This window comes from Pestalotiopsis fici (genome assembly GCF_000516985.1).
Source record: "Pestalotiopsis fici W106-1 unplaced genomic scaffold PFICI_Scf_2, whole genome shotgun sequence".
Classification (NCBI taxonomy): domain Eukaryota; kingdom Fungi; phylum Ascomycota; class Sordariomycetes; order Amphisphaeriales; family Sporocadaceae; genus Pestalotiopsis; species Pestalotiopsis fici.
In genome coordinates, this window is record NW_006917092.1 from 3,394,161 (window position 1) to 3,420,033 (window position 25,873).

Here is a 25,873-nt window from a genome sequence, read left to right on the forward strand (position 1 = left end):
TCATGCGAATCACGACTCCGAACAATTCCGAACAACGCTGTCGTCTGTAAAAGCACAACCGTATTTGATGGAAACTAGTGAGATACAACCACAGAAAGCCGCAGCTAAGATTCAATAAGTAGAGCATGCCACGGAAAGTCCTCCGAGTCGAAATTGGAATTGGCCAAGCACTCTGGATTGCCCATCTGGCTGCACCCATCCAGAGCAACTGGTTCATCACGTTCGCCGACAAGACGTCTTACCAGCCTGCGAGCGTCGAGGGCAAAGCTCACGACGGGCTTGACGCGAACGTGCATGAGAAAGGGCGCTTCGGGTCGCCAGCGCAGCATCACTAGCGTGCGCAGGTCGCGCACGATGCCCTCTTTGCTAACGTGATTTTCTTCCACGTCCCATGTCACACCGTTGGCCCCGTCATCATGGTCGTCGTCTTGGTAGAATCCGCCGTGCACCCGGCCCCGGCCCTCTTCTGTCCGGGCCCAACCTGCCGACCGCTTAAACGAGAAGCCCATTGAGACATAGGGTACCTCGACTTTGAAGGGAACTTCGAGCTCAAAGAGACGGTTCACCTTGCGTTCTGTTGGCGCATTGTCGCTCAATTGCTTTGGCGCAAAGTTGACCACCTCGGGGTCATCAGGCGACGACGATGCCCTGTCCTCGGAACCATGTGGCTCAGATGCTCCCTGCGGCGCCTTTTCAAAACGAACCTCGATATAGGCCGACGTGAAGCGGTTGTTGGACCGCGTCGGGAACCTGAATGAGAAATCAACGACTACGAGGCACGCGGGCTTTTCCTGGTACGACCCATACTGCACGTGTCGCACATATGCGCTGTAGCCCGTGCGACCCAGCGTTTCGTGTGTAGCCAGCTGTCGGTTTACCCGGCCCTGATTGCGAATGGCGAGTTGGGTGTCCGGTTTGTCAAATTTAAATGAATCTTCGAATCCCAAGCCCGACTGTGGCTCCCGGTGTTGTTCTTGGACGGGGACATTGTCCTCCTTGCTGTCCTCCATAACGCGGACTGATCATGGAACAGTGCGGGGCAACGGTGACTTTGAGAAGAGCTGACTGCACTGGTGCCCATTAGAAAATACTCGACCCCTGTAGAGAGGGGAAGAAGCGTGGGGTGAGCTGAAAAGTTTCAACCAGGAAGAACAATGTGAGAGAGGCTGCCGGGTGCCCAATTGCCAAGGATTGTGGCTTGGCCGGCTCATCAGGCAGCGAGAGGAAAAAGAAAAGAATGTCTTTTCTCTAGCTCTCTTCTTGTGACAAATAAACGTTTGGTTCGTGGCCGATTAACCAGCTGTTGCGATGCTGTCCTTGCATTCATCTAGCTAATATCTGGTTCCACACGCAGGTGACTGATTGTGGTAAAGCTTCGGCGCACTCATCTTCGATATGGCTTCACATGACCCGATCGCAGTTCGAAAGAGTATAAGACGCTTAAGGTCAACTGGCCGGTTTTCTGAGGCTGATCAATTGATCGCTAACTTGCCGGGTGAGGTGAAAATTTCGAGTAATGTCGCAATCGAAATCGCCCAGTTGTATCTGGTCCAGGGGCACTGGCGCCTGGCTGCCCAGACCTGCGAAGTTGCGTTCGAGTCCAGGTGGGATGAGTATGACGCCGTCAATGTCTTGCATCATGACCGAGCTGTGGAAGTTGCGGCTTTTAAAATGCTGAGCGCTTTCATCGGTATCGGTCGCTACTCTAAATTGAAGACGGCTTTAGAGATAGCCCGTAGGGTTGGAAACACTTGGAATTTCCACGATCCGTCATTGCCACCATATGAGCCGACAAGTTTGGGGGATACCGAGGGTCAATGCGAGCTTCCGCTGATAGCACAAATTTCGTTGAGCGACACGGTGGATTCTTCTGCGACGACCTCCCACTCAGTACCGGAAAACACGGACACCATTGCACATTACGAAGTCAGTCTCCCTAGCTTCACCTCTGCCCCTTCTGTGCTCCTCTACACCGATTGGAGATGATCAAGTGGCACGTTGTCTGACATCAAGACTGTAGACACTATTGATACACTATTACTGGAGAATATTAGTAGTTGCGGCGGACCAGGGCCTCCTCGACGTAGAAAGGACCAAAGTTGCGGCAATAAATCACCTCAGGTCTTTCCGTCAACGTCTCCAGGTGTCTGAAATGATGTATGAAGCCAGGATGCTCATGTATTTTGAAGCGAGCATAATGAAAGATCGGGGCGATGCGCTGAACGAGCTCAAAGCGTTTCTACAACTTTTAGAACCCCAACGTTGGCCCATTGAGAGAGCCAATACGTTGACAGACGTCGTTGAAATTCTTTCACTCGATGAAACGGCAGAGGACAACCCGAGTAAGATGGAGGAACAGCAAAGTCTAGTCGCAGAAGCCCGGCAACTGTTTGAAACGAGCTCTCATACCTTTGGGAACATTGATCTTGACCTAGTATTACTGGACAGTGCTAGCCGTCAAAGCCTCGTTTCAGCGTGGGAGGGATTTGGACAGAGGCTACGGCTCGCTAAGCGCTATTACGAAATCGATCATTTGCAAAACGGTTCGAGGTGTCTTATGAATGCTATTTCTCCAGACATGGCAGCCGACGACCGATTCCATGAGATGGATGATGCTGTACGACTTCTAGACGAGAAGATCTGCGTCGGAGGCGGCGAGATGCTGAGGCAAGTCTCACTACTTCACGCGATAAGCCAAGCAGCTCTCAAAGCCCCCGAATTTGGCTTCGCTCTTCAGTGCTTGGAGAGCTACCTCGGTAATCTGCCAGCCGAGGTATCGCCTCGCAACCATTACGGAATGGTTTTGATGCTCGCCCAAGTATATCAGAAGTTTGGCAAACATGAAGCTGCTCTACGGTGTGCACAGGAGGCCCTCGGAATTGCAGAGTCCGGGTTGCCTTATTCCGACCAGTCCGACGCCGCCATGCTCGAAGGCCACGTCCGATATGGAATGACGCAGGAGCATGAGGATGGATCCCTTGAACAGACGCGCTGGATCACAGACACGGCCGACTTTCTACTCAGGTGGGCAGACTTGGATGCAGAACACGGACTCAAGCAAAACGAGAGGCTGAAATGCCAAGAGATTGCCAATTGGGAGAATCATCGACTATCCCACTGCGCCGATCCGAATGAGGAGGCGGAAAACAACCTGCATACCTGGATTGGCCGGGCAAAGGCTACGTTGACAAACGATACCAGCATGGAAAATCGCATTGAGGTTGCACAGCTAGAGATACGCGTCCTCATGCGCAAGCAAAAGTTCCACGAGAGCTCCAACGTGATATACGACCTTCTTTCAGAAGCCAAGACAGCCTCAAATGTTCGCCTAGTCACGGTGGCTGGGCTATACTTGAATGCATCGATACAAACTAATCTATGGGCCTGGCAGACGATTAAAGCATCCGGGAATGCAGAAGGCTTGGAAAATGCAGGAAAACTGCTCGGAACCTCCTTGAGACTTGCTCTGGCAGCGCTAGATTTGTATCATCGGACGGATGGTGTGGATCTGGTCACCAGTTGCACGGTTGAGGTGTGGCGGCAGCTTCGGACTTATGTTAAAATATTCCCGCAGGGCAATACGCATGGTATGTTGACCGCGTTCCTAGCAGAAGTAGAAAAGACAGAAAAAATCGTCGACCGGAGTAAGTTATTAGTCCACAGTGCTTGCCCACCGTTACTCCGTTCTAACACAGTTTTTTTTTTTATTCGATCGGGGCCAGTGGGAAATGTGCTAATATTATTGATTAGTGAGATGTAGCATTGTTCCGATTCAGGGCATGGCGTCCCTCATGAGAAAACGAGAGTTGGTGGCCCAAGAGTCATGTCTGAAACTGTTATCAATCGGAGTCGAGGTGTCGCTACGACTGGGCGATGAGGGCATGATTTGGGTCTGGATGCAGAAAGGAAAGTCGCGAGCCTTTGCTGATGCCCTCGGGGCCACGATCCTCCTACCTGAGAGCCTCTCTAGTAGGATAGCCCAAGACCCAGAGGCACGCAAACTTGTGCACGAGGAGCAGATGTTGCTAGAAATGCTGGCCGGAAACGAGGGGAACCACGTCCTCGTGTCTCGGCGGCTTGCGGTCCTGCGTACGAACATGGCCGAGAACTCCCTTCTTCAGGAAGTGAATCACATCAAGCGAGGTATCCTCGACATTGATATTGGCAATGAATTCGGACCGGCCCTGCGAAATACAGGCTTGAATGTTGCTCAGGTCAAATTTGTTGACTGGTTCGTGCCGCCCATGGAAATGGATGTTGCAAGTCGCAACATCGTCCTTTTTGTACGGCACTTGAATGGCACTACCCATATGCGAAAGCTTTCTTTATCCGCTGCCGACGTGACGCAGTGGTTGGATGAGGCCTTTCGATATCCAGAAATGTCAGAACCTCCTCTCAGTAGGGGAGCGGGTAACCGCTTGCTTAAGAAGATGAATGGCTTGGTAGAGGGTCTAGACGAGTTGACCAGCCAAGACGATCTCCTTGTCCTGACTCCGCCTGGGCTGATGAAGAACTTGCCACTTCATGCCCTGTTTGTGCAAGGATTGTCGCTAATTGATCGGAATTTGGTGGTATATGCATCAACCGTCTCGACTTTCCGCCAGATTCTTTTTCGCGCCCCGTCTTCTAAGTCCCAGTCACTTGACGATACGGAAACCGCGACAACGGACAACATTTCTGGCGGGAGACGTTGCGAGGTGTTATGCGATGACAATACGGCGGCAATCATCCCCTGTTCCTTTTTCGGGGTGTACGAAGAGCCTGAACACGTCGACGAACGAGAGGCCATCTTCGAAAACATAAAACATATTTCTTCTCTACTTTCTGGACAGGTATTCCTTGGCCCTGAGGCGACTAAGCCTCGATTTTTGGAGCAAGCCTGCCAAAGCCGATGGATGCATTATCATGGGCATGCGCGGGTCTCCAAGGATATAGTAAAATCTTCGCTGTGCCTGAGCAATGGAACGGACGTCTTTGCGCCTGGCAGCGCCGACGATGACGGCGATGCGACTGAAGAAGAAGCGGAACCAGAAGGAGAAACAGATGGTGCAATCGAGGAGCTTGATGTAACCGAGCTATTCACGGCTAAACTCCCTGCTGGAATGCACTTGACAATTATTGCTTGTGACTCGGGTCGACAAGAATCAGCACCCGGTGACGAGCCGTTGGGCATAGTGCCGGCATTGCTTTACGCCGGGGCCTCGTCGGTTCTAGGTACCATTTGGCCTATCGATAGTGCTACGGGACGCAAGTTTAGCGAGGCCTTTTACCGGGAGCTATCCACGGTGAGTAGGGATCACAAGAGTAATGACAACAACAGCAACGCCGGACCTGCCAGAGAGAATGGAGAAGTTCTGCACGTGGCCAAAGCCCTCCAAATTACGATTAGGAGGATGATGAAAGGGGAGCTGGGCCAAGATTTGAGACAGCCCTACCACTGGGCTGCTTTCATGGTCCATGGCCTCTGGTTTGTCAACCCTTGATCGACGGGGGCCGACTTTTTGCGTAACGGTATTTACACATTGCCTTCCACAATGTACATAGTACTGCGCACTGGCGATCTAGGGATAATCAAGCAAAGCGTCAGGGCAATTCTTCGATAAGACCGAATTTCGGACCAGTGGATTTGAAGTCCTATCGCTCAGGGTGAGATGCAAAATCAGTGCATGCAATCGCTGGTGCCTTGCCGCGATCTCGCTAAAAGCCTGGGCAGGGCGTGGTGGGGGGTTTTTTTTCTTGGGCTGTCGGATCGAATTCAGGTATCACTGATTGATTTCCTGCCGAACCTTCTCCGGTGATAGCGACGTCACGACCAGAACCCTGCCATTGCCAATACGGCCCAAGAATGCCAACAGCAAGGATCATGAGTAGTAATCTGCCATCTCTGGGTAATCGTGCTGCTGTTGCTACAAGGAGCAGCTCTCGATTGCCAAGATTAGACTCCACAAAACCCCGATGATCCCCCCCGGCTCTCGCTCCCTTAGCCACGGAGCAGAGATACCAGACCCGCCGGTCTAGGGGCCATGATGGCATGGGGATAGATAGCATCGGCAAACCTCGCCGGCGCCGTCGTCGCGATATTATAAGTGTGGTCTGCGCCGTTTTGACGGGCGCCAGCCACTCCCGCAGTTGGTCTTGAAGTAGTGCAGCAGTCATTGTCTACTTCAATCAATTCGCAGTGACAGGTTGTCTGACAGGCCGACGCCCTAGTTCCAAACTGCCAAGATGAAGTTCTCGCGCACGTCACAAGCCGCAGCCATTTGGCTCGCAGGCCTCGTTGCTGTCCACGCGGCGCCGTCCTTCAACGCTACTACCAACGGCACGGCGCCAATGCTCCTGCGACACTGGCCGCCGGCCGCTGCTGCGGCGCTCAGCGAAATGATTGTTCGCAATGCCAACCAGAGCAACTATGCCGTCTTTGACATGGACAATACGTCATACCGATACGATCTAGAGGAGTCGCTCATCCCATACTTGGAGAGCATTGGCGTGCTCACGCGCGACTCTATGGACCCTTCGTTGCGCCTGATTGACTTCAAGGACACGGCCAACTATACCGAATCGTTGTACAGCTACTATCTGCGCCTATGCGATATGGATGAGATGCTGTGCTACCCGTGGGCAGCGCAGGTGTGGGCCGGCATGACGCTGCGCGAGCTGAAGGGCCACGTCGATAACCTCATGGCCCTCAACTCGTCGCTCCCCGTGCAATACTGGAGCAACGAGACTTTGGTAGACGACAGCGTGTCGCCGCCGCGCGTCTTTACCGCCCAGGCCGAGCTCTATAATGTCCTCATGGCAAACGGCATCGCCGTCTACGTCATCTCGGCGGCGTCTGAAGAGCTGGTCCGCTTCGTGGCCAGTGACCCGGTCTATGGCTACAACGTGCCGCCCGAAAACGTCATTGGCGTGTCCACGTTCCTCCGTAACGCAACGGACGGTTCCTTGACCACGGCGCGCCGCCAAATCACCGACAATGTGTATAACCCTGACGACAACCTTGACCTGGTCTTTGGCCCGTACCTCAACACGCCCGCCACCTGGTTCGCGGGCAAATGGGCCGCTATCTTGACCTACATTGACGACTGGAAGCTGCCCGTCCTGGCTGCTGGCGATACCCCGGGCAGTGACACTTACATGCAGTTCCACGGAGTCGACGTCTCCAAGGGCGGTATTCATCTCTGGATCAATCGCAAGGACGCCTACTATGAGGAGCTACAGGAAATGATTGCGGAGGCCGCACAAGGCCAAGCCGAGAACGGTCGCGAGGTCACTGCGGACAAGAATTGGGTCGTTGTTACACCTGAAGAGATCCTGTAGAAAAGTAGACATATACCCATGATTAAAATAGACTACAATAGATGAAAAGCCATTCTTACACGTATCATCAGATTGAAAAGTGATTAATGTCAATCCACCTCGCAGCTGCAGACCCGACGTACTGACCGCAGCGAAAGAAGTCGTGGACAGCTGTCGCGATACATACACAAGGTGCGTTGGAAAGGAAAGGACCAGGCGCGAAAACTTTAGGGAAAAGGTTGGCTGCCAGGATAAGCACATAGGTGGAGATTTGGGCTGTGGCGGCAACATTGAATGCACACTTATAAGCTCCACAGGTGATCACCCTGTCCAAAACACAGCCAAAAATTGATCAGACATGCAAACTCCCGGTTACGAAGACGAGAGACATTATGTCATTCACATGTTCTATCCACATTCACTCTGAGCATGAAAGAGGTAGTCATTTTCTGATTTTGTGATGGATTGAAATAAGTAGGGGCTGCTAAGCATAAAGATGAAATGAGAGAATTGCACCTAAACATGCATTTCTCGAGTGGATGACTGCATTGCCGACAGACTGACAGACGTTGATTATTGACAATGTCGAAATCAGTTATCCTTTCGAGGCCTCAAGTGAATGTTCAGAGCACCCTTGCTCCAAACCACAAACGTGTGTTGGGATTCGTGCCACTTTTCTTGTCCTGGAGCTAGCTCATAATCGAACCGGTATAGCAATCTGGCGGCCACCACCCGCATCTCAGAGTATGCTAGGTTCTTGCCAATACAGTCGCGAGAACCAAAGCTGAACGGCTTGAATACTGCCTTGTCGTCATTAGAGTAGATGGGGTCATACAAAGGATGCGAGGCAGGGAGCCATCGTTCAGGGACGAAAGAGTCGGGATTCGCGAAGTTGTCGGGATTGCGGAAAGTTGCCCATTGGTACACGGAGCAGTAGGTCTGAGAAGGGGTCAGTATGACAGGCTGATATTTCTTACAAGGACAAAACCTACTCCTTTGGGAATCCATTTGCCTTCAATATATGCCCCAGGACTGATTCTGGGGGGCGTCTCAGCTGCGGGTGGGTAGACGCGCAGTATCTCCTCAAGAACAGCGTGGAGGTACTCTAGCCTACCCGCACTGTTCATGTTGATCTCTCCTTCGTCATTGAATGCGTCCCTCACCTCGTGAACAAGGCGCTCATACACGATAGGGTTGCTTCCCACATAAAAGATGAACCCCGACAACGCTGTGGCGGTTGTTTCACTTCCCGCTCCAATAAGGATGGGGCTGTTGAAGAGGACCTCGAAATCACTCATCTTCTTTGCCCCGTTGTGATCCTTGGCCAGCATATAGCTGGAAAAGTCCCGACGGCCATCCTTGGGTTCGGCACCGAGAGACATGCGCGATTGAGCCTTGGCCATTCCCATTTCTCGAGTTGCCTTTTCAATGGCCAAATCCTCTTTGCCAAAAATCAAGTAGATAATGGGCTTCATCAGGGGATAAAAGGTCATCAGACGATGCCTCGCGCCACCACGGACTCCTTTGAAGAAATTGAGGACAAAAGCACTATAGACTCCACCTTCGAGACTGTGGAATGGGTCAGAAAAGGTCAAGTCCCCAATAATGTCAAAGGTGGTGAAGTTCAGCCAGTCGACAATATTGACAGTGGAACCATTTTCAGTCTTCTTGCCCAGTTGATCCAGAAGGAGGTCAATGTACTTGGTGATGATGGTTTCCTGCTCCTTCAGAGCGGCATCACTAAAGGCATGCGCAAGTGTGCGTCGTTGGCGGCGATGAGTCTCGGTGGTACTTGCTCCAATCATGCTGTGGTAATCACCCTTGAAGTTGAAATCTGGGCTCTTGGTGAACTCTGGCATGCCAGTCTTGTGGGCAAAGACTTGTGGCCAGCCAATACTGCCGTCGAGAGCAATTCGATTTGGGCCGGTGCGCACAATGGGTCCGTAGCGCCGGTGGAGGTTGGCAACTTCACGAAACCAGGTTCCCCGTATGTGGCTGTTCCATTGCTCTGGGAGACTGGTGATGGCTAGATGTTTTGGACCAGGAAATACCGAGAGCGGATGAAACCAAATTCGGTAAATACCAATGGCGATGACAGAAAATAGAAACTATATAGCATGAGTAAGAAATCTTTTTTGAGGTTTATAAAGACAGACCAGAATCGCGACAGCGAATGCTGCAAGGTTTGCTTGGTCTGCGGACCAACTGCCGAAAGCTTGGGCGGAAATATAATCGATATTCATGATTGCAAGTGCCAGACGGAGAGGATGATGATTGTGATAATGTGGAATATAGATTCAAGTTCACCATCTCCAGACTGGGTAGATATCTTGTCTATATATACAAATTCCGTCATTGCGAATCTATACTGAGCCACCATATTCATAAATCAAGATGTGTATAAAATGTCCTTGGCTGTGTATAGGATCCCGGTGCGGCATTCGGCAGCAGTGCATGCTGCAGCGTAGTATTCTGCATGCGGCATTCTGCAACAATACCTATAAATTCTAGCCATTCACGGGGGGTATGATTGCATTCCCGTCCGCAGTGGCACACTGCACTAGCCCTAGCGCCCGTTACACTCCCGTCCAGCGGGCATCTCCCGGCAGTCGAAGGCACCCTGGCGCAGCTGGATCGGGGCCCTAGAGTTCTCCGACTACCCGGGGCACGGACGTGGTGGTCGGGTTTTCCCTGACAGACTCCATTTAATCAAGAAAAGGTCTCTCATGTTGAGCTGCCGAAGACCTTGACATTCCCACCTCTGATTATGTTCTGAAAACCTTTAAAACTCTCATCTATCAAGTGTCGATTCCATAGCCAGTTTATCACCCCCGAGCACCTAAGACTAATAATGGTCTTGCTCGCTTCACGCTGGCGTTTATACTACATATATTCAGTGCAGATACGCGAGTAGGGGCCAGATCTTGCCCTTTTCTAAATATCTCTTATTTCTATTTGTTTTTTTTTTCTTCCAAAAAGAGGTCGACTTTAGCTTCCACCAGAATGTGTCGACTTCTTCAAATTCCTCCCGGAAAATCCAAAAGCTCTGTAGTTCCTATGCCCACCGCTAACCACTTTCCTTGATCCCATACCCAACCGCTCGCAATGACAACCACCGACTTGTTCTGGCATTGCGGGGCTTGCAGCCCACTTTCTGCACTGATGTGTCAGTTCTTGGAACTTGGAAACATCAACGCGCAGCGTGTAATATCGCAATGCATCGTGATCACAGCAAAACAGGAAAATGACGACATTGGACACTTGCCACTGTCCTTTTTCATTTAATTTTCCCCCTTTTCCTATCCAGTGCACCACCTAATGGCCTTAGGATAGTTTAATGCATCGGAAGCAGCTTGCCTATCGCAAAATTCAACCTATTAATATGCTTCGTTGAAAGTTGTTCCGAGTTTTGGTAATAATCTATTCACGTCGTAAAGGACGAAAAGTGTGCCAGTCAACCCCAACATATGTGGACTTCTAAGACAATATCTATGGTCATACGTTTCTAGAACCAGAAATATGTGCATCAATGACTACATTGATGGATTGAATATGTGCGCGTACCCAAACGGAGGACGTCTTGATTGTACTGTGCGTAGAGAGGCCGGTGTTCATCAAATGTATATATGTAGGGTGCAGGTGGCAAAATTATAATTATCAACTAGAAATTCCAGTCGTGATGCATACGGCCTGAAATCCGGTTGTCTTTTCTTAAATTGAGGTTCATTCCAAGACGACCATGTCTGATGTGAATCCAGCCAAACATATACAACCTTGGCCTATAGCACTGGGCGCCCTAGTGTGACCGATGAGCCCGTGCCAAGCTGCACTGCCTTTATGTCATAGACCGCTTTGCTCGACGAGCATACATGCACGGAGGCCCCTCAGTTGTTCCTGGCCAAAGCGTTAAGCGGCGGGCAACGGTCATTCAAAGGCAAAAACAGACCTGAAAGAGATACCACTACTCAATCAAGATATCACCAAGCCACGGCCATTCGTCAGTTCATGCGTAGCACAGGATGGCAGAGCATTTATCCGACTAGATGCAAGGGTTCAACGGCTTCAGAATGGTTAGTGAGGAGATTGAAGTGGATAGCGGCAACCTTGCATCTCCAATGCGAGAGGAGGATCTATCTTCTGCAAGACGAGGAATCAAATGTTTGTGGTGCGCCGTCCAGCATGAGCATTGAGTGCTCATTGGTCGAACGAGTCCGGAGTGTCGACGTGCCGGAGGAGGTTATGCTTTCATAATATCTGTAGGCAGTCCACGATGGGAATTTTGATCGCAGCCTGCACAGATAAAGTTCTGTCTAATTTTTCTCAATTCTACCTACCTAACCTCAAAAATGCTTTTGCTAGACGGTGCGCGGTCTGTCAAACGCTGGACCAGGCCTTGGGACACTAAGCTACCAGCACCGAATGGGCGTCGTCTCCAGAACTTCCGGCGAACCTTATTTTAGACCAAGGATGTCACGGACAAGCGCACATCGATCAAGCATGGCTGTATGGCAGCTTGACTCGAGGCACGTCGCCAAATTGGTTATCCGGAGTTGCGGTGGGCGCTAGGAAGAGGTCAGACCCAATATCGAGTCTACCTCCTCCATCAGCTCAACTTAAACATTCCGCCACTCTCCTTACCCATTGCAAGTCCCTCGCGCCCGCTTGTCCTCATTGGCATCCGGCCGCCCGCCGCCGCTACTGTTGTGCACTCGGTCTCAGGAGTCGGCACCACTCGTCTGAGACATGATACCGCCAGCGACTGTCATGATAAACGCCAAGCCAACGTCTTTTGACGACAGCCGTCCGTGATGGAGAGCCCGAGCTCTGCTGTCACTCTACCCAAGGCCGACTCATACATACCGGAGTGCATGGTGCCTCTCCCCTCCCACTGCGATGCCAACCAATTCCTCGTGCTAACATGTAATTCGATTTTGTAGGCATGGTATGGGTTCGGGGTTCTCATAATCATGATGCGCTATGCTACTCGGCTTCGTACTGTCGGTCTTGGGGGTTTCCGCGGAGACGACTACCTGGCAATGCTGGTATGGATGATGCATATAACAAGGGTTGGGGGCCAACATGTGCTAACGGTTGCAGTATCTGTTCCTGTACACCGCGTGCATCATCATTGTTTACATCACCTATTACACAGGGGCCAGCCTCAATGTTGAACCTGAAAAGGTTCATCTCTTGACAGCTGACGATATCCGCATATTGAGGAAAGGATCTCAGATCGAATACGCGTCCTTTTTCATCTATAGCGGGTGCATATGTGAATACATCCCAAGCGCGCGAGCCGTTCTGAGCTGACTAATGCTTGCTTATTTTAGGGACGCTGAAGTTCTCGGTACTATACTTCTATAATCGCATCACGATTGGGGTGCTACGCAGAAAGACAATGACGTTTTTATGGTGGTTCTGCACCGCATCGTACATCGCCGTCTCCCTCATGGCCCTCACTTCTTGCTACCCGTTCGTACCTCTTGCAACAAATATCTCGACTCCTTCGTTTAAGGTGCTGATACGATCTACTTGCAGGATATGGCGCAATTGGCAAGTTTGGCCACTGCCGAGTGAAAATTGTACATACCGGCCGCAGAATTTCGTGGTTCTCTCCATCTTCAATGTCACGAGCGACGCAGCGCTAATGTCCATCCCGCTACCGATCCTGAAGCATCTCCGCGTATCCGCAAGACGAAAACTAGGGGTATCGGTTCTGTTGTCTTCAGGCGTGTTTGTGATATCCACAGCCATTGTCCGGGTCACGCTGACGCTGGTCGGGGAGCCGACCGTCATCACCATCAACCTATGGGGGTTTCGCGAATTAGGTGTTGGGCTCATTGCCGTAACCGCTCCAATCATCTACCCCATGTTCACTCCAGAGTTTTGGCGCCCCGGGCCCTACGTCCGCGACAATCGACGACCGATACTGCAGCCATCCCTCCATATACCCACAGGCAGTTTTAAAGATCATGCCATTGAGCTCGAGTGCGCATACGAGACTGCCCGTTACACAGATGCACGTGGATTCGAACGACGGTAGCAAGATTGAGCACATGGGCTTGAAGACTTGATTAGAATATCTACATAATACACGCATACTTCACACCGCTTATCGTTGATGGTAAAATTGATTATAAGATAGAATTATAGACAACCCGTATCTATCAGGTACGTAATTGGGATCATGATTCCCATCCGCAACGAGCAGTATTCAGCCCTACCTACGAGCTCTATTCGATGGGGCCAGCGAGATCCACAGGGGATAGATGGCGCTCATTAGTGAGAGACTGGCCCGCCTGACTCCGGTTTCCGGGGGGTGGGGCGGGAGCCTCCAGCGGGCCGAGCTGAGCCTGTTTTTTTACTTTTGTTGTTTTGGTGAAATGCTTAAATTTACCACCCCTCTAGGTTATATGGAAATCTGTCCCTGATGTAATCGCGTCCGAAACTCTGTCTCGCAAGAGCATCATGTCTTCAGAACCACGGTAGACGCAGCGGCTTCCACGCAGTTGTACAACCTGTCGGCGACGGAGAGTAAAGTGTAGCAAGACTATTCCTTGCACACAGTGCATCGAGTCAAAGACGGCACATGAATGTACGCGCGAAATTGTGTACTGGCGGGGCAAATTAAGTGTGTAAGTACAACTAGGAAAATACCTTGATCATTTTCAAAACGGGACGTACATCACGCACAAGTACTCACATGATCTGCCAACAGAGCGGTGGATGAAGGGAGCACAGCGCCATCCACTGTGGAAGGACTGAGAAACGAGAACTCGGCGTTGCGCGACCAAATAGCTCAGCTCCAAGTGGCGTTGGCCACAGAAAAGCAGGAGACACATTTACCTTCTTTAGAAACCCTGCTGCTACCCCCATCATCTGCGTCTGCATCATCTTCACGATGTCCGCCGCTACATGATGGTGCTCCCAGAGCGGCCTCTTTAGGCGCTCAACATAGTGTTGCCAATGATCACGCAGCATTCGAGTCTACACTCGAGAGCGTCCAGTATGGGACACCACCAGCGGAATGTCGAAACGACCCAAGCCAGGTTCGCCTTGTTTCTTGGCCTACTCGCCAACAAAGCGAGAGTATCATTCAATTCTCCATTGCTGAACTTGGTTGGATTCACTGTGCTATAAGCGCCTCGCAGTTCCACTCTGAACATACGGCCATGTGGGATGCCTTAGAGTGTGGCGACGGGACGCTCGAGGAACCCTCCTGGATGGCTGTCTACTATAGTCTCCTGGCTGTAAGTATTCTCACATATCATGTTTGGAAAGTTTCGGGGGGAAAAAAACTTACAGTTGCATTGAACAGACAGGATCATACTACATGGAGAATGAGGTTCTGACACAGCTCATGGGGCACGAAGTAGCCGATGATCACTTAGGGATTGAGCCTTTTGGCATCAGATACTCGAAACAATGGTATCACCGCGCCGTGCATAACTTTAAAGCAGCCGATTTCCAGTTCCGAGTGAGTATACACGCGGTGCAAACATTTGCAATATTGACATTATGCAATATGCACTTCGACGAATCAGAGCGTGAGTGGCTCATGATGGGGTTGGCGATACAAACGGCCAGGTCGCTGAGGATGCATCGGCTCGGCAGCGAGACATGCTTTGATCAGACAGTCCTGGAGAGGCCTGAATGGGCAACAGCTCGTGGGAGGCAGCTGGGCCGTCGGTTATGGTGGACTTTGACGATTTGCGATTGGTAAGTACCTACCTAGGTAGGCAAGATAATTGCCAGGACGGATTGAGGTTTGCTTACGATTGACGACTACGCAACTCTAGGCTATCAAATCTCGGTACACGAGCTGCCTCAATATATCCGCACGCATTTGACTCTGCATTGGAAGCCCTGAGCGACAACTCGGGAGGTGAAGGCATGAGCGACATTGATGGCAGCCTACCCTCCAGCGGATCAGAATCGAGTTCTCACACATCTCTACTGCATCACATCGTCACAGCTAAAATGGCCTACATTACCTTTTACTTCTTTAAAATGGACCGGGACATGACAATCGAGCATGTCCAGAAAGCCATGGATGCGCTCGACAACTTCCAGCAACAACTGCCCGTGCTGTATAGCAGTGGCGGAGATCTTGCGGCCGATGATTATCAATATGCCACGACGCATCTTCGAACTATCGGGTGGCAACGATTTGCGTATTCGATTGGTCCTGAATTCATGCGACTCTACGTCGCTAGGATAGCACTCGGTCGCCTAGTTGGTGGTGATAAGAGTGAATTGGTGACACGACTCTGGAGGAGGGGGACCGATGCCGCCACCAGGGTCATTCGACGCGTTGCAGATGATAAGATTCCTCTGTTGTTTCTCAAGTTCTGGTAGGCGCACAACATTAGCCCTTTCAACGAAGCACACCGTTCTCATTTGCTGATACTTGTATTGATAGGCCGATGACAGGCTCAGTGATATCTGCTGGCATCTATGTCGTGCTCAATCTCTTGTGCTTTGGCACAGGAAGCTTTGATGTTGTTGCGGCACAACACGAACTGGTTCAGCAAAGTATAAATCATCTCCGCCGTGTCGAGAATATTTCTTGCCAAGCTCGCAAGGGTGCACACGTACTGGACTATCTCTTGCATGTCAGCATGAGACATCCTAGTACAACTGATATAACCAGCCTCTCGGATCTGATCAAACACTTGCAAAACGCAAGACGGCCTATTCATGATAGTTACGAGGAGCACAATCGCAGGAATGAGGGTCAAGCTCAAATTTCAGAGACTAGTTTTGAGTCAATGTTAGCAGACCCGGACATTGGAGAAGCATCCTCGCAAGTACTGAATCAATTTTGGCCGGTTGGTGGTGGCTTCACTGATTCGTACGCCATGCCGTACAGTGAGTATGGTGTCAGTGGCATGGACGGATTGCTACAAAGTCATGCATCACTGGATGAAATGCAGCCTCCAATCTCCCGAGATTTCCCAACTTCATGATCGTGTCGTTGATTAATGTGTATTATATTACTTGCGACTTGGTCGTGTCCGAAAGCCATTTTGAACAGGCCAATATCCCATATAGTAGGATCAATACTTTGGGTATTTATTTATTTTTTCCGGGGAAAGAAGATCATATTCTCGCAAAAACATCAATTGAATGCTTCGTGTATAACTGACTTTGCCCTGAAATCGCACCTATGAAGCAATAACCCTCGCGCTTGTTTCCCACTTAAATAATATCGATTATACTTGAATACATGGAATTAGAACATCTCCATTTCTTTTACTTGTCTTTGATATTCTCGCCATTCCAAGAGAACGGATGAAAATTGAAAGGAAAGAGGAAGAAAAACATCAGAGTCTCCGCGGGTTCACTTAATGCGCTTAAAACGGGAGTCTTGACAAGCTTAGATAATGGCAAAGTAATCTGAATTCTTCAATCTTTCCACACAAAAAATAAAAAGATTGCGATCCTCGATGGGTGCCTCTTTCAAGAATGTAAAGAGTCCTACCAAAATTGGTCTTTTGCGCCGAGAAGACAGCGTTTGCGTCATCATCGCGGTACAAAGTACTTTTGTAACCCTTTGATTTGTGATTCATGGACAATTTTTAACAGAGTAACGCCTGTGTCAGAAGCCCCGGTTTTCAATGGGGCCCTCGCACGAGTTCGCGCGAGTTGCCGGAAAAGTCTCCACCATTGGACAGGCATTTGAGGGTCGGGACACTATAAACTTTGATCTAGCACAAGGTTCTTTTTATTCTTCAACTAGTGGGTCCTCTTAAAACATTCGGAGTCAACATGCCACCTGTAGCAGTGTCCTCGAGATGATGGAATACAAATCTTGCAAGGCTTGAACACCAAATCAGTTAGTTTGTTCCGGGCTACCGATGCACCCCCCACAGAGGTTTGACATTATCTTATCTGATCAATCTCTGAACTCCAGCAAAGGAATCCATAATGTTTGAAATATTCGCTGGTAGTCTCCAATAGGCTGTGACATATGAAGCAACACCGGAAGTGGCGAGATTGGAAATAAAGCCCGGCTTGATCCTGACTTTGCCATCATTACTTGGCATGGTCATAGCCCACTGGCGATTGATTCGACATGATGAATTTTTAGACATTCAAGAAGTAGAGTCTCGTAAATACGTTCATTGGCTACATATGCGATCTATAGTTGGCTTTTCGAAGTGTCCCTAGTTGTCTTCCATGGTTCCCAAAACGACCGGTACCGGATCCTATCTATAGTCTACAGAAATGTCTGGGGTTTGCCCCCTTGTCTAAACGAACCTTTGCAGAGAATAAAATCAAGTGCGCGGCATTTAGACGACGTAATTCGCACAGTTCATATCATTGGCAAGATCCATAATGTCACCAATGGTAATATTGGGGAGCAAGCCACCAGTCCACAGGTTGTGGGCTAGGGTTGTCACATTGCCGACTTCGCCATTGTAGTCCAAAAGGTCGGCACCAGGATAATCCAGGTTGCTCAGCTCCAGGAAAGCCTCGGACGCAACAACGGGTCCACCAATGTCGTAGAGACGGTGTTCATTGTCGGCCATCTGCCACTGCCACCAGAGTCGATCAAGGTTGGTGTGGTGTAGGAAGAAGACGGGGTCTCCGGGACTGGATACGACATCCAACATCTAGTATCTGGTAAGCATTCTAACTCAATCATGGGGGTCTGAATTTTTTCACTTACAGTTCCACCAACACCCATGTGTCCGGCCAGATGGGGGTTTGTTCCCCAGCAGTTCCAGGCATCAGTGTAGTTGTCAATTGCCATGCAATCATCCACATAGGTTCGGTTTGCCTGGTAAAATTCCGTCTGATTGAAGTCGCGAGTAAGACAGAAGTTGGCGTCGTTGCTGGTCTGGTTCAGATGCATTGTCAAGTTGACAAACGGTCCATCTGCCACACAACCGTCTGCATCAAGATTGCCGCTGCCAAAACCAGTGACGGGGTCAAAGACGGCAGAGTCGGCGATCGAGGCAAGGTCGGTGTCGGCTTGCTCGTCCCAGTAGGGTTGAGCACCAGTGTATCCGCATTCGGTCTGTAGGTAGATCTCATGGACTCGCACTGCACGCATGTTAGTCATTACACTTGCATAGACTCTAATTTTTTTCTCGGGTAGAAACTGAGGCAAAACATACTGTACAGTCTGTGCCAAGGCAAGAATGGTCCGTCATTGTGGATGACACCTGCTTGGTAGATATGCGCGTACATGAGATCATCCCAAAGGTTTTGAGATCCGGTGACCCCCAGCTTTGGTGGCTTGCTCATCAGGCACAACTCGGCGTCAATGTAGGCCTTTTTCTCAGCATCGGTCAAAGCAGTCCTACCAGAAGAACCAGCATTAGAATTTTGATCATGTTTGAAGAGCGATTGAGTAAAAACATTGATCTTACCATGATTTTCTCTGATTGATGCTTGTACAGTTGGGGAATTGGTTACCCCAGACAGCATCACTCGAAGAGTTGGTAGAACTGATAGCTGCTGAAAGAGCAACATTGGCCAGAGCCAGGACGGAGAAGGTGTTGAACAACATATTGACAAGGTGTCGATCGCTGGGGCCGTGGACTTCTAGTTGGAGTAAGGATGACTGAAGATCTGATGTTAAGTTATTGAGCTCGATGTCAGTGTATATATACCCATATGAGCCACTACCTTTCCTTGCTGATGGGAGCACACTATGATAGTTCTCGGCCTCAACAGTCTAGCGTCCGAACTCGATTCGCTCGGCCCTCTTGTTTGCAACATGGCTACGGGCACTCGACAAAATAACTCATAGTCCAGATCTAGTTCTCCATAATTTGATACTCAGATGAGCAAACCTCGGCTCTGTCGAAATTGTTATTCAACCAGAACAAACCTGCGGTCCCACTGGGGCAAGATATCCAAGACGGCCGAGTTCCTGCATCCCCTGGTGGCTCTTATCGATTATCATAGAGATAACACAGTAATTGTGGATAGAGCAGAAGCGGAATGCTTGATGAGGAGATATCTTGTTGCATTCAAGACATGGCACGTGGTCGCTTGTCACGTAAGCAATGAGGCTCATGTTACAATGCCACCTAGCTGAATTGGACCCATATCCGATAATCGCTCGTAAATTTAGGAAGAACCATGTCAAATCTCTGCGGCTATCGGAGGATTTCACATAATTAAAATAGACTTTTCGGCGAATGACACTGCCAACTTCGGCTCTCAGAACCCATGATTCAGTTCTTGAGGATACCACAGGGAGGGATCCGGATTGGGGGGGTTGGTAACTATGCCGAGAAGGCTTTTGACATTGGGCACCATCTATACCAAGACTTTCATGTTTTGGTGTTCCGAGAGATCAACAAGGGGGTGCCGGGACTCTGGATAAGTCTCCGCGTATACTATGGTTCTAGTACAGTCTAGCATGGAAAAATACCGGACTAGGGCAGACTCAAGTATCGGTCCCGCTTTATCGCCCGTGCTCCCCTGTTGACCGCGGTGTGGGCTCACGTTGTTTCTCCTCGTCGGCCACTCAGTCTTGCAAACAGATCCCAAGCTCAGCACTTTGGGCTGCTGTTCTCATTTTCTTGCGCTTGTACTATGTCTTGAAATCGTTATAAAGACTTCATCAGTCCGTAGGCTTACTAGAACTTTCGGGAACTATGATGTCAAGTGTAGAGGCGGTGGAATCGATATATCTACGGGAAGTAACTTGAGAGCACCCAGAAAAAGCTAACTAAATATGATACTTGTAGTTGTACTGCTGATACTAGTAACCGTCTAAAGTGGCTTTGGGCCCGACATGTGCTTCGGGGCGCCAAGAAGACGGATGGAACTTTTCCTGTGCATAAACATCAAATTTTCCGCTCTCGTGAATTACTACACCCCTTTAATATCGGTAAGAGTACCCATCACTTGGCCTCTTTTACGTTGCAACTGCTTGAAAAATGGCGCACAGTCGATTACTTGTGACAGACGAGGTCATCTGCAAGGAATCTGCATGTCGCTGCTACACCCATTGGCCACCATAAATTTTCGCCACCGTAGCATTTTGACAGTGGTTCCAAAGTGATCTGCAAGTTTCTCATTTCCTCCCAAAATCTTGATGCAGATAAAGTGGCCCTTTATGATCTCACTTAACCATGTTTGTATCGAATTAAGTGTGATCTTGGTCACTCCTTTTTCATTGATATATATATAGGAGATCGAAGAGCACTTCCAAGCTCATTGATGTCGAGTCTTCTACCCTTCTTCCGTGTAAACCAATCATCTTTGAATCTATTCATCCACCCATCCTTTCTGTTTGCACTAGATCTTATCTCTATACATTATGCGCCCTCTTCAGATCCTTGCAGTAAGCGCGGTGGCCTCGTCTGAGATAGCCATAGCGGCTCCATCATGCATGTCGGGAGAATGGGTGGACCTGGCCACCATACCAACCGCGCGTCAGGAGCACGGAACAGCAGCTATCGATAACCAGACGATTGCTGTCCTTGGTGGTATCGTTCCTACGGCCAATGGCACTGAGACCACGGACCTGTTGCAAATTTATGATGTCGCATCAGACACCTGGCGCACGGGGGCTGCAGCACCCTACAAGGTCAACCACCCCAACGTTGCCGCCGTGGACGGCAAGCTGTACCTACTTGGTGGTTTGACAGTGGGTCCAACTGTCTCGGGTTTGTCCATGAACTGGGTGGCATCCAAGACTTGTCATGTCTATGACCCGGCATCGGACTCCTGGGAACAGCTGCCGGATATGCCAAACGGTACGGAAAGGGGAAGTGCCGTCATGGGTGTGCACGGCGAGATGATCTACCTTGCTGGCGGTATGACTGTACTCATGACCGGGTATCAGGATGCGGTCAACTCGGTCATATCTTTCAACACCACCTCCAACGCGTGGCAGAGACTCGTTATGGGAGCAGCTGAGCTTCCAGAGAGTCGTCAACATGCTGCTGGATCCGTGGTTGGGGACACTTTCTACGTCATTGGTGGTCGCCGCTACGGGCAGCTCAATTTCCGTGATACCGTCTTTGAGCTCGACCTAAACAACGTGACCGCTGGGTGGTCCACGAGCACTGGTCATATGCCCACGTCGCGAGGAGGTATCAATGGCGGTGCCGTAGGTTCCAAGTATTACATCTTTGGTGGTGAAGGAAATGTCGACTCGACCACCGGTGTATTCAACCAGACGGATGTCTTTGACCTGGAGTCGCAGCAGTGGGCAGAGTTGGAGCCCATGGCCGTCCCCCGCCACGGAACCCAGGCCGTTGCGATTGACAACCGTGTTTACATTCCCGGTGGTGGACTTCAACAGGATGGAAAGCAAGTGGTCACTAATGGAACGACGACAACCCAGCAGCCAAGTACTCATTTTGATGCTTATTGCGCTTAGATATGACCAGTACCCGTCCGTCTGAGACGCATGGATAATTCTTGTGTATGATATAGCTTAACGACATCAAAAATTTCATGCCAGTCCCTTATTTGCACTTTTTAAGCTATTCATCAAAGCGAAATGGTTTATCTTGTGAAAATGTCTATAAACATTCCTGTCTATGCTGAGGCACTACCGGAAGATGTAGCCGAAGATCTACAACGACTTTGATTGAGTAAAGATTGTTCGGACGCTGCAACGAACTTGTCGCTGAGATATTGATTGTTTGTCTCCGGAACCGATGCTTGGATCTCTACTATGCCCATAACAGACAATTTACAAGGGTAGGTAAGTAAGGTGGCATCTGATTGTCACCGACTCCTCTCGCGCATACAATCATCCGAAACAAGCACGCCAATTGAGGCTACCATGCAATCCTGGCGATCGGTCCTTTGGGGAAGACCCTAACCAGTAGCTTCCTGATTTCATCCATCATCAAGATCGCCACCGCCAAAGGAATTGGAATGAACCAAAACTCAATAGGCACAGAAGCAGTACCGAACAAATTCTGGATGCCGGGAACCTCGGTAACAAAAATGGCAATCGCTAGACTAATGAGTATGGATAGAATCAACCAAGGGTTTCGCCTCTTCTTGGTGACTGGGTCGGCCTGCACCAAACTCAAGCGGCGATTTCGGACGGCAAGGATATTGCCCCATTGCAGGATGACCAGAGTGACAAAGTACACGCATTGGCCAACATTATTAAAGTTGGTGAGCTCAGCCTGGGTATAGCCATGAAAGCCCTCCGAGTACCCTTCAAAAAGAAAGAAGAGCTCGCTCACCGGCAGTCCAGCGTATTTCCAGAAGTACAAGAAGAACATGGAATGTGCGATGCAGGTCTCCATGAAGCCAGTAAACAAATATGCCTGGATATAGATCTTGGCCGTAATGAGGTGATCGCGCTTGTGATTGCGGGGCGGTAGCGAGAGAAGGTCGAATTCTGCTTTCTCCATGATGATTGAAAGAGACAGAAACAGGTCGGTGAAGACGCAAATGATAATCATGAGGAAGGAGGACAAGGGCAGTGGCACGCCAAAGAAGACATTGGCAAGAACGGGCCAGATTTCAGACCAACTTCCTGCTGGTAGCAGATACGAAATGACCTTTTGTAAATTCTGGAAAACAAGACGACCGAGTCGAATCGCGTCAATGATGGAGTCAAACTTGTCCATGAGAATTAGATCCGCCGCCTCGATGGCAACATCACTACCAGTGATGACGGCGACGCCAACATCTGCCGCTCGCAATGCAGGAGCATCATTGACACCATCACCGGTTACTGCGACGACGTTGTCTCGGTCCCGAAATCTGGTACATATATAATAAGCTTCACTGATGCATTTGAGGGTTGACGGATGAAGAACTGGAACATAGGACAACACTTACTCGTTCACAATCCGAAGCTTTTGCTCCGGCGTAGTGCGCGCAAATACAATCTCCTCGTACTCGCATACAGCATTCCAGTCGTCGTCATTCAAGGTGGAGATATCTTTTCCTTCAATCATGAGACTTCGACCTTCGCCTGCCAGTCTCTTCTCCCGCAGCTCCGTCGATGGCAGCGGTGAATCAGCCCGAAGCGACTGGAGATCATCGACATTGGCGTCGGGCGCAAAGATACCGATTCTCCGAGCAATAGCCGCAGCAGTAAGACCGTAATCACCAGTGACCATGAAAAAGCGAGCACCAGCCCTGCGACACTCCAGGACCGTCCTCATCGTCTCAGGCCGTGGTGGGTCGATAATGCCAAGGATTCCAATGATGACTAGGTCCTGCAGCGCAGTGGCAGCCACATGGTCACTAAAATCATTTGTGCCAGGTGCGTGAATTGGTGTCATGATCTTTCCACACAACATAATGACTCTTTCCGCGTTATTGGAAAGCTCATCCTGGGAAGTCTTGATCGAGTTGCGAGCTGCATCGTCGAGACACTCAATGGAGCCGCTCTTCACTGACCAATATCTGGTACATGCTGCGAGGAGCACGTCTGGGGCGCCCTTGATATACACTTGATGTGCACTACGGCCTGCATCTTGAGCCTGGACATTATCAAGCATGGTCAACATCCACTTGTTCTTTGAGTTGAATGGTATCTGGAAGACCTTTCGGCTAGAGTTGGGAGTCTGATTCTGTACGGAACTGGTGAAGCGTAAGAGTGCAGCATCTGTTGCGTTACCTTGAACCTTTCGTTCAGCTGAGGGGAGGTGCTGTGTCGTGGGGTCAAATGCGGCATCATTGCAGAGAGACGCCGCTTCGTAAAGCTTCATCAGGTGCTCTGGCACATTGTCTCCCACCAGCGCGTCTTGAACTTGCTCGGGAGACAACTTGACATCTGCGAAAGCCACTGACGCAACAGACATTACGTTCTGGGTAAGGGTACCAGTCTTGTCCGAGCATATGACATTGACACAACCCAGAGTCTCGACTGTCGATAAGCCCTTGGGTAGAATGTTGCTCGCCTTCATGCGCCGGGCCACCATCATTAGCGTCAGCGACACGGCAATAGGCATGCCTTCGGGGATAAACGCCACAACACAGCCCATGACATTGTTCAACATGGCCACAACATTCATGTACGAAGGATGATCTCGGCGCAACCAAAATGTCCAGGTGAGTGCAATCAAGAGTGCGAGAATAACCGTGAAAACCACAATAATTCTCACGAATCGCCAGATCTCTTTCTGGATAAGCGTAGGGACTTCCTTGGCGTCGGCCATGCCTTGTGCAATGCGCCCCATGACGGAGCGATTGCCAGTGAGCACGACTATGCCAGTTCCGCTACCGTTGACGACCATGGTGCCCATCAAGGCAATGTTTCGACTTTCCAGGAAGTTTGGGTCGGTACAATTGATGGCGCCCTCAATCTCTTCTGGCTCGCCCGTGAGCATGGAGCGGTCAAAACGTATATCGCCAGAGTGATCCAACAGTCGAAGATCAGCTGGGACCTTGTTGCCGACAGAAAGCTGTACAATATCTCCAGCAACGAGCTCAGTAGCTGGTAGGCTAATCACTTTACCCTCGCGGAGAACACGAGTCTCGGACGGCAACAGGTCCACAATGGACTTCATGGTGCGCGAAGTAGACCAGTCCTGGAATGCATTGAAGGCAGCCTGGAGCATGATGACGATCAAGACGAGGATTGCCAATGCAAGATTCGTTGCAGAAGGAGGGTTGCTGAGTGGTTGCCAGCAAATGAAGAAGATAATGACTCCAACCCATAGTATAGAACAAAATCCTCCAAAGACGTAAAAGAACAGCTTCTTGAAGTAGTTGACTCTGGGTTGCGGTAGATTGTTCTTGCCGTCGCGCTGGAGTCTCGTGTTGGCAGCATTGTCGGAAAGACCTTGGTTGGCTGCCACATTAAGTTGCTGGCAGACCTGGTCCTTGTCGAGTTCATGGTAGGTGAGATTGGCAAAGTAATTCTCGGCCTCCTTCTTTGAGTTCTTGAGATCATCAGAACTATCGGGCTCGTGATGGCGAGACTCGGAGACGTTGATCGAAAGGGTACGGTACTCGATCTGAACACCAGAGTAGGGAGATGTGGCAGGTATACGGCTCCGAGAGCTGCGGCTCGAGGCTCGACTCATTGACCGCGTCCGAGTTGCGCCATCTGTGCCGCGAGCAAGGCGCCCTCGGTCTGCGCCGCTTCTGTCGGCATCCTGAAAGGTGATACGAAGCTCGTTGTCGTCGTCATTCGCATTTGATGTGTCCGCCATTTCCTGGGTCACTGAGCTGTGGAAAGTATTGTTTATCGGCACTCTGACTGCTCCATTCTCACAGATGAGACAGTGGCATATTTAAATCCTTACCCATCCCTTACCTTTTTCTAGGGACAGCTTATACCCAGCAGGGTGGAAAACCATTGCGTAAAAATTTGCTAAGAAACTTGAAGCGATGCATGGAGTCGTATGGGATCCCTTTCCGCACCATTCCCTAAACAGTATATACCGCTCGAGTAGGCACTATAATCAGCAGTGGCGGAAGCCTGCGTGATACATGGCGCCCAGACTCTTCGACCATAATAGAGCCGTGGTTCGCAAATTCACAGTCAAGGAAGTAATGAATCAAGGAGCTAAGGTTGTTAGGTTTCACGAGCCTGAAAGACTCTATATGAGTGGCATAAGGTTCTCTGCAGAGGTGATCCCAAATTACCCCGTTGCATGCATTTTGATAGCAA

The 25,873-nt window shown here is 50.1% G+C and overlaps 9 protein-coding genes across 9 annotated transcripts; 5 read left to right on the forward strand and 4 right to left on the reverse strand.

The window, feature by feature from the left end:
• Positions 1-104: 104 nt before the first annotated feature.
• Positions 105-1,010, reverse strand: PFICI_03203 (uncharacterized protein; the record flags this gene model as incomplete). Its single annotated transcript, XM_007831784.1, has 1 exon — positions 105-1,010. One exon carries the CDS (start codon positions 1,008-1,010, stop codon positions 105-107), a length of 906 nt encoding a protein of 301 aa, XP_007829975.1.
• A 385-nt stretch (positions 1,011-1,395) lies between these two features.
• Positions 1,396-1,986, forward strand: PFICI_03204 (uncharacterized protein; the record flags this gene model as incomplete). The annotated part of the gene is made up of 1 exon (XM_007831785.1): positions 1,396-1,986. One exon carries the CDS (start codon positions 1,396-1,398, stop codon positions 1,984-1,986), a length of 591 nt encoding a protein of 196 aa, XP_007829976.1.
• A 211-nt stretch (positions 1,987-2,197) lies between these two features.
• PFICI_03205 (uncharacterized protein) lies at positions 2,198-5,483 on the forward strand (the record flags this gene model as incomplete). Its single annotated transcript, XM_007831786.1, has 2 exons — positions 2,198-3,644; positions 3,751-5,483. The coding sequence occupies 2 exons, from the start codon at positions 2,198-2,200 to the stop codon at positions 5,481-5,483; spliced, it is 3,180 nt and encodes a 1,059-aa protein (XP_007829977.1).
• A 742-nt stretch (positions 5,484-6,225) lies between these two features.
• On the forward strand, positions 6,226-7,320 carry PFICI_03206 (uncharacterized protein; the record flags this gene model as incomplete). Its single annotated transcript, XM_007831787.1, has 1 exon — positions 6,226-7,320. The coding sequence occupies one exon, from the start codon at positions 6,226-6,228 to the stop codon at positions 7,318-7,320; it is 1,095 nt and encodes a 364-aa protein (XP_007829978.1).
• A 570-nt stretch (positions 7,321-7,890) lies between these two features.
• Positions 7,891-9,542, reverse strand: PFICI_03207 (uncharacterized protein; the record flags this gene model as incomplete). Its single annotated transcript, XM_007831788.1, has 3 exons — positions 7,891-8,238; positions 8,292-9,407; positions 9,456-9,542. 3 exons carry the CDS (start codon positions 9,540-9,542, stop codon positions 7,891-7,893), a joined length of 1,551 nt encoding a protein of 516 aa, XP_007829979.1.
• Positions 9,543-15,279: 5,737 nt separating this feature from the next.
• PFICI_03208 (uncharacterized protein) lies at positions 15,280-16,268 on the forward strand (the record flags this gene model as incomplete). The annotated part of the gene is made up of 2 exons (XM_007831789.1): positions 15,280-15,653; positions 15,722-16,268. 2 exons carry the CDS (start codon positions 15,280-15,282, stop codon positions 16,266-16,268), a joined length of 921 nt encoding a protein of 306 aa, XP_007829980.1.
• Positions 16,269-17,594: 1,326 nt separating this feature from the next.
• PFICI_03209 (uncharacterized protein) lies at positions 17,595-18,820 on the reverse strand (the record flags this gene model as incomplete). The annotated part of the gene is made up of 4 exons (XM_007831790.1): positions 17,595-17,918; positions 17,975-18,351; positions 18,426-18,610; positions 18,681-18,820. 4 exons carry the CDS (start codon positions 18,818-18,820, stop codon positions 17,595-17,597), a joined length of 1,026 nt encoding a protein of 341 aa, XP_007829981.1.
• Positions 18,821-20,587: 1,767 nt separating this feature from the next.
• Positions 20,588-21,655, forward strand: PFICI_03210 (uncharacterized protein; the record flags this gene model as incomplete). The annotated part of the gene is made up of 1 exon (XM_007831791.1): positions 20,588-21,655. One exon carries the CDS (start codon positions 20,588-20,590, stop codon positions 21,653-21,655), a length of 1,068 nt encoding a protein of 355 aa, XP_007829982.1.
• A 406-nt stretch (positions 21,656-22,061) lies between these two features.
• On the reverse strand, positions 22,062-25,412 carry PFICI_03211 (uncharacterized protein; the record flags this gene model as incomplete). Its single annotated transcript, XM_007831792.1, has 2 exons — positions 22,062-23,007; positions 23,086-25,412. The coding sequence occupies 2 exons, from the start codon at positions 25,410-25,412 to the stop codon at positions 22,062-22,064; spliced, it is 3,273 nt and encodes a 1,090-aa protein (XP_007829983.1).
• Between the last annotated feature and the right edge of the window lie 461 nt (positions 25,413-25,873).